The sequence below is a fragment of the Coregonus lavaretus genome, assembly GCF_964263955.1.
Source record: "Coregonus lavaretus genome assembly, contig: HAP1_SCAFFOLD_1715, whole genome shotgun sequence".
In the NCBI taxonomy this organism is placed as follows: domain Eukaryota; kingdom Metazoa; phylum Chordata; class Actinopteri; order Salmoniformes; family Salmonidae; genus Coregonus; species Coregonus lavaretus.
In genome coordinates this window covers 47,501-55,000 of record NW_028166656.1, presented here as the reverse complement: position 1 = coordinate 55,000, position 7,500 = coordinate 47,501, and the positions used below count along the sequence as shown (strand labels likewise).

The following is a 7,500-nucleotide window of genomic DNA, read 5'->3' as shown; positions in this document are numbered from 1 at the left end:
CTTGTTACGACCGTTCCACGTTGTTGTTGTTTGATTGATTGATTGTTGTTTTGTTGCCAGGACCTGCTTCAGGATGCCTACGATGTGGTGAAGAAAGAGATGGACTCTGCTTCAGAGGACAGGTATTTTCACATGTTACACATAGACACTGATTTCATTACACAGCGGTCTGTCATAAGCTATCGTAACAGTAAGATGTCATCTGTAATCACCTATAACGGTGTCCTTCAGTGTCATCAAATATAGGGGGTGAGGAAGAGGGGGTGAGGAAGAGGGAAGGGGTAGGCAGGGATTGAAGGGAGTAGGGGGGGTGGGGGGGTGACTGAGGCGTTCTAAGATGACAGGATGTGGAATGAGGACCTTAATCTAGTGTGGCTGCTCCTGTACCCATCTCTCTCTCTCTCTCTCTGTGTGTGTGCCATCCTCGGGGTCGGTGGGTACAGTCTCCTCACGTAGACCGTGTCTGCCGCGTCCCGATGGAACTCATCAATCACCGTCAGTACCGCTCTCCTCTAGGACAGGGGCACAGAGCAGATACAGCTGTCCTCTAGGACAGGGGCACAGAGCAGATACAGCTGTCCTCTAGGACAGGGGCACAGAGCAGATACAGCTGTCCTCTAGGACAGGGGCACAGAGCAGATACAGCTGTCCTCTAGGACAAGGGCACAGAGCAGATACAGCTCTCCTCTAGGACCACAGAGCAGATACAGCTGTCCTCTAGGACCACAGAGCAGATACAGCTCTCCTCTAGGACAGGGGCACAGAGCAGATACAGCTGTCCTCTAGGACAGGGGCACAGAGCAGATACAGCTGTCCTCTAGGACAGGGCCACAGAGCAGATACAGCTGTCCTCTAGGACAGGGGCACAGAGCAGATACAGCTGTCCTCTAGGACAAGGGCACAGAGCAGATACAGCTGTCCTCTAGGACAGGGGCACAGAGCAGATACAGCTGTCCTCTAGGACCACAGAGCAGATACAGCTCTCCTCTAGGACAGGGGCACAGAGCAGATACAGCTCTCCTCTAGGACAGGGTCACAGAGCAGATACAGCTCTCCTCTAAGACAGGGGCACAGAGCAGATACAGCTGTCCTCTAGGACAGGGGCACAGAGCAGATACAGCTGTCCTCTAGGACAGGGCCACAGAGCAGATACAGCTCTCCTCTAGGACAGGGGCACAGAGCAGATACAGCTGTCCTCTAGGACCACAGAGCAGATACAGCTCTCCTCTAGGACAGGTGCACAGAGCAGATACAGCTCTCCTCTAGGACAGGGGCACAGAGCAGATACAGCTCTCCTCTAGGACAGGGGCACAGAGCAGATACAGCTCTCTAGGACCACAGAGCAGATACAGCTGTCCTCTAGGACAGGGGCACAGAGCAGATACAGCTCTCCTCTAGGACAGGGGCACAGAGCAGATACAGCTGTCCTCTATTTCAGCATGCACCCAGTGTTTCCTCAAGTACATAAATTAATAAATAAATGATGTGCCAGAAAACAATAATTAGGAAGTCGTGGATTTAGACTCTCTCCCTCCTAGCATCATGTTCTCTCTCCCTCCTAGCATCATGTTCTCTCTCCCTCCTAGCATCATGTTCTCTCTCCCTCCTAGCATCATGTTCTCTCTCCCTCCTAGCATCATGTTCTCTCTCCCTCCTAGCATCATGTTCTCTCTCCCTCCTAGCATCATGTTCTCTCTCCCTCCTAGCATCATGTTCTCTCTCCCTCCTAGCATCATGTCCTCTCTCCCTCCTAGCATCATGTCCTCTCTCCCTCCTAGCGTCATGTTCTCTCTCCCTCATAGCGTCATGTTCTCTCTCCCTCCTAGCGTCATGTTCTCTCTCCCTCCTAGCGTCATGTTCTCTCTTCCTCCTAGCATCATGTCCTCTCTCCCTCCTAGCATCATGTTCTCTCTCCCTCCTAGCATCATGTTCTCTCTCCCTCCTAGCATCATGTCCTCTCTCCCTCCTAGCATCATATTCTCTCTCCCTCCTAGCATCACGTCCTCTCTCCCTCCTAGCATCATGTTCTCTCTCCCTCCTAGCATCACGTCCTCTCTCCCTCCTAGCATCATGTTCTCTCTCCCTCCTAGCATCATGTTCTCTCTCCCTCCTAGCATCATGTCCTCTCTCCCTCCTAGCATCATGTTCTCTCTCCCTCCTAGCATCATGTTCTCTCTCCCTCCTAGCATCATGTCCTCTCTCCCTCCTAGCATCATGTTCTCTCTCCCTCCTAGCATCATGTTCTCTCTCCCTCCTAGCATCATGTTCTCTCTCCCTCCTATCATCATGTTCTCTCTACCTCCTAGCATCATGTTCTCTCTCCCTCCTAGCATCATGTTCTCTCTCCTTCCTAGCATCATGTCCTCTCTCCCTCCTAGCGTCATGTTCTCTCTCCCTCCTAGCATCATGTTCTCTCTCCCTCCTAGCATCATGTTCTCTCTACCTCCTAGCATCATGTTCTCTCTCCCTCCTAGCATCATGTTCTCTCTCCCTCCTAGCATCATGTTCTCTCTCCCTCCTAGCATCATGTTCTCTCTCCCTCCTAGCATCATGTTCTCTCTCCCTCCTAGCATCATGTTCTCTCTCCCTCCTAGCATCATGTTCTCTCTCCCTCCTAGCATCATGTTCTCTCTCCCTCCTAGCATCATGTTCTCTCTTCCTCCTAGCATCATGTTCTCTCTCCCTCCTAGCATCATGTTCTCTCTACCTCCTAGCATCATGTTCTCTCTCCCTCCTAGCATCATGTTCTCTCTCCCTCCTAGCATCATGTTCTCTCTACCTCCTAGCATCATGTTCTCTCTCCCTCCTAGCATCATGTTCTCTCTACCTCCTAGCATCATGTTCTCTCTCCCTCCTAGCATCATGTTCTCTCTCCCTCCTAGCATCATGTTCTCTCTCCCTCCTAGCATCATGTTCTCTCTCCCTCCTAGCATCATGTTCTCTCTCCCTCCTAGCATCATGTTCTCTCTCCCTCCTAGCATCATGTTCTCCCTCCCTCCTAGCATCATGTTCTCTCTACCTCCTAGCATCATGTTCTCTCTCCCTCCTAGCATCATGTTCTCTCTCCCTCCTAGCATCATGTTCTCTCTCCCTCCTAGCATCATGTTCTCTCTCCCTCCTAGCATCATGTTCTCTCTCCCTCCTAGCATCATGTTCTCTCTCCCTCCTAGCATAATGTTCTCTCTCCCTCCTAGCATCATGTTCTCTCTCCCTCCTAGCATCATGTTCTCTCTCCCTCCTAGCATCATGTTCTCTCTCCCTCCTAGCATCATGTTCTCTCTCCCTCCTAGCATCATGTTCTCTCTTCCTCCTAGCATCATGTTCTCTCTCCCTCCTAGCATCATGTTCTCCCTCCCTCCTAGCATCATGTTCTCTCTCCCTCCTAGCATCATGTCCTCTCTTCCTCCTAGCATCATGTCCTCTCTACCTCTGTGTAAAGAAATTTGACTGCGTTTCCCTTTCATCGCTCCCTTTTATACTGACAGGCGCCTATCCTATTAATAGATCACTAGAAGATGTTCATTCTAGCAGGAGAGGGCTCAACGGACTAGTGAATTGAAACTTTTAAATGAAAAGTAGCCTAGTTTAATATGAAGTCTGTAACCGACTGATTAGCCGACAGCCGTCACTAATGGAAAACACTGCGCACCTCACCACCACACACAGACCTCTGACTCCCCTCCACCAGACCTCTGACTCCCCTCGACCAGACCTCTGACTCCACAACACCAGACCTCTGACTCCCCTCCACCAGACCTCTGACTCCCCTCCACCAGACCTCTGACTCCACAACACCAGACCTCTGACTCCACAACACCTCTGACTCCACAACACCAGACCTCTGACTCCCCTCCACCAGACCTCTGACTCCACAACAACTCTGACTCCACAACACCTCTGACTCCGCAACACCTCTGACTCCGCAACACCTCTGACTCCACAACACCTCTGACTCCACGACACCAGACCTCTGACTCCACAACACCTCTGACTCCCCTCCACCAGACCTCTGACTCCACAACACCTCTGACTCCACAACAACTCTGACTCCACAACACCTCTGACTCCGCAACACCTCTGACTCCGCAACACCTCTGACTCCACAACACCTCTGACTCCACAACACCAGACCTCCGACTCCACAACACCAGACCTCTGACTCCACAACACCAGACCTCTGACTCCGCAACACCTCTGACTCCGCAACACCAGACCTCTGACTCCGCAACACCTCTGACTCCGCAACACCAGACCTCTGACTCCACAACACCAGACCTCTGACTCAGCAACACCAGACCTCTGACTCCACAACACCAGACCTCTGACTCCCCTCCACCAGACCTCTGACTCCACAACAACTCTGACTCCACAACACCTCTGACTCCGCAACACCTCTGACTCCACAACACCTCTGACTCCGCAACACCTCTGACTCCACAACACCTCTGACTCCACAACACCAGACCTCTGACTCCACAACACCAGACCTCTGACTACACAACACCTCTGACTCCACAACACCTCCGACTCCACAACACCTCTGACTCCACAACACCAGACCTCTGACTCCACAACACCAGACCTCTGACTCCGCAACACCAGACCTCTGACTCCACAACACCAGACCTCTGACTCCGCAACACCAGACCTCTGACTCCACAACACCTCTGACTCCCCTCCACCAGACCTCTGACTCCACAACAACTCTGACTCCACAACACCTCTGACTCCGCAACACCTCTGACTCCACAACACCTCTGACTCCACAACACCAGACCTCTGACTCCGCAACACCAGACCTCTGACTCCACAACACCTCCGACTCCACAACACCAGACCTCTGACTCCACAACACCAGACCTCTGACTCCGCAACACCTCTGACTCCACAACACCTCTGACTCCACAACACCAGACCTCTGACTCCACAACACCAGACCTCTGACTCCCCTCCACCAGACCTCTGACTCCCCTCCACCAGACCTCTGACTCCACAACACCAGACCTCTGACTCCACAACACCTCTGACTCCACAACACCAGACCTCTGACTCCCCTCCACCAGACCTCTGACTCCACAACAACTCTGACTCCACAACACCTCTGACTCCGCAACACCTCTGACTCCGCAACACCTCTGACTCCACAACACCTCTGACTCCACGACACCAGACCTCTGACTCCACAACACCTCTGACTCCCCTCCACCAGACCTCTGACTCCACAACACCTCTGACTCCACAACAACTCTGACTCCACAACACCTCTGACTCCGCAACACCTCTGACTCCGCAACACCTCTGACTCCACAACACCTCTGACTCCACAACACCAGACCTCCGACTCCACAACACCAGACCTCTGACTCCACAACACCAGACCTCTGACTCCACAACACCTCTGACTCCACAACACCTCTGACTCCACAACACCAGACCTCCGACTCCACAACACCAGACCTCTGACTCCACAACACCTCTGACTCCACAACACCTCTGACTCCACAACACCAGACCTCTGACTCCACAACACCTCTGACTCCACAACACCAGACCTCCGACTCCACAACACCAGACCTCTGACTCCCCTCCACCAGACCTCTGACTCCACAACACCTCTGACTCCACAACACCTCTGACTCCACAACACCAGACCTCCGACTCCACAACACCAGACCTCTGACTCCACAACACCTCTGACTCCACAACACCTCTGACTCCCCTCCACCAGACCTCTGACTCCACAACACCTCTGACTCCACAACACCTCTGACTCCACAACACCAGACCTCTGACTCCACAACACCAGACCTCTGACTCCACAACACCAGACCTCTGACTCCACAACACCAGACCTCTGACTCCACAACACCAGACCTCTGACTCCACAACACCAGACCTCTGACTCCACAACACCAGACCTCTGACTCCACAACACCTCTGACTCCACAACACCAGACCTCTGACTCCACAACACCTCTGACTCCACAACACCTCTGACTCCACAACACCAGACCTCTGACTCCACCAGACCTCTGACTCCACAACACCAGACCTCTGACTCCACAACACCTCTGACTCCACAACACCAGACCTCTGACTCCACAACACCAGACCTCTGACTCCACAACACCAGACCTCTGACTCCACAACACCAGACCTCTGACTCCACAACACCTCTGACTCCACAACACCAGACCTCTGACTCCACAACACCAGACCTCTGACTCCACAACACCAGACCTCTGACTCCACAACACCTCTGACTCCACAACACCAGACCTCTGACTCCACAACACCTCTGACTCCACAACACCTCTGACTCCACAACACCAGACCTCTGACTCCACCAGACCTCTGACTCCACAACACCAGACCTCTGACTCCACAACACCAGACCTCTGACTCCACAACACCAGACCTCTGACTCCACAACACCTCTGACTCCACAACACCAGACCTCTGACTCCACAACACCAGACCTCTGACTCCACAACACCAGACCTCTGACTCCACAACACCTCTGACTCCACAACACCTCTGACTCCACAACACCAGACCTCTGACTCCACAACACCTCTGACTCCACAACACCAGACCTCTGACTCCACAACACCTGACCTCCGACTCCACAACACCAGAAAACACATATAGATACATTAGTTGACCTCATATGGTAATTGATGAAGTCACATTCCCATAATCCTGCCAACCAGCCTTTAGCACTGTACAGCTATCTATCCCAGTATGGCAGTGGTGTTACCAATCTTATCATGTATTCAACAACACCAGATGAGACATTTGGCCAGTATTAAACATCCAATAAAGGAGGCCCCATACAGACAGAGTATTCTGCCATCGGTGTATATTAGCACCCTAATGAGTCAGTGTAATTAGCAGGACGAGGACCCCAGGCTGAGGAGCAGTGTAGCTGTAATAATGTATTACACTGAAACAGCCTTCATTCCATCCTACGGTCACTCAGTGTGTTTCTGGGATCTTTCCAGCAGAGAGGCAGCACTATAATGCATTATGCATTTATTCAGACGACCAACGCTGCTCTTTCATAATTACATATTTGCTATTGCCAAGGCAACATAAACACGTCTGTTTGGTTGTACACTGTCTGTTTAACCATGACAAAAACATTTTACTCTCCTCTCTCTCTCTCTACTATCTCTCTCTCTCTCTCTACACTCCATCTCACTCGCTACTCTCTATCTCTCTCTCTCTCTCTCTCTCTCTCTCTCTCTCTACACTCTCTCTCTCTCTCTACACTCTCTCTCTCTCTCTACACTCCCTCTCTCTCTCTCTCTCTCTCTCTCTCTCTCTCCATCTCTCTCTCTCTCTCTCTCTCTACACTCCCTCTCTCTCTCTCTTTTCTCCACTCCTCTCTGTCTCATTTCAAAGGGCTTTATTGGCAAGGGAAGCATATGCTTACATTGCCAAAGCAAGTGAAATAAACAATAAACAAAAGTGAGAAGAAACAATATTAAAAACAGT

At 51.7% G+C, this 7,500-nt stretch overlaps 1 protein-coding gene across 1 annotated transcript in view; it reads left to right on the top strand.

Moving 5' to 3' along the window:
* Window positions 1–7,500, top strand: part of LOC311114443 (stimulated by retinoic acid gene 8 protein homolog) — a gene marked incomplete at both ends in the record, with an annotated part of 40,415 nt that overhangs the window by 13,648 nt on the left and 19,267 nt on the right. The window contains one exon of the mRNA XM_084189695.1: window positions 61–122. Within this exon, the coding sequence (XP_084045821.1) occupies window positions 61–122 (62 nt within the window). The remainder of the gene's footprint in view (window positions 1–60; window positions 123–7,500) is intronic.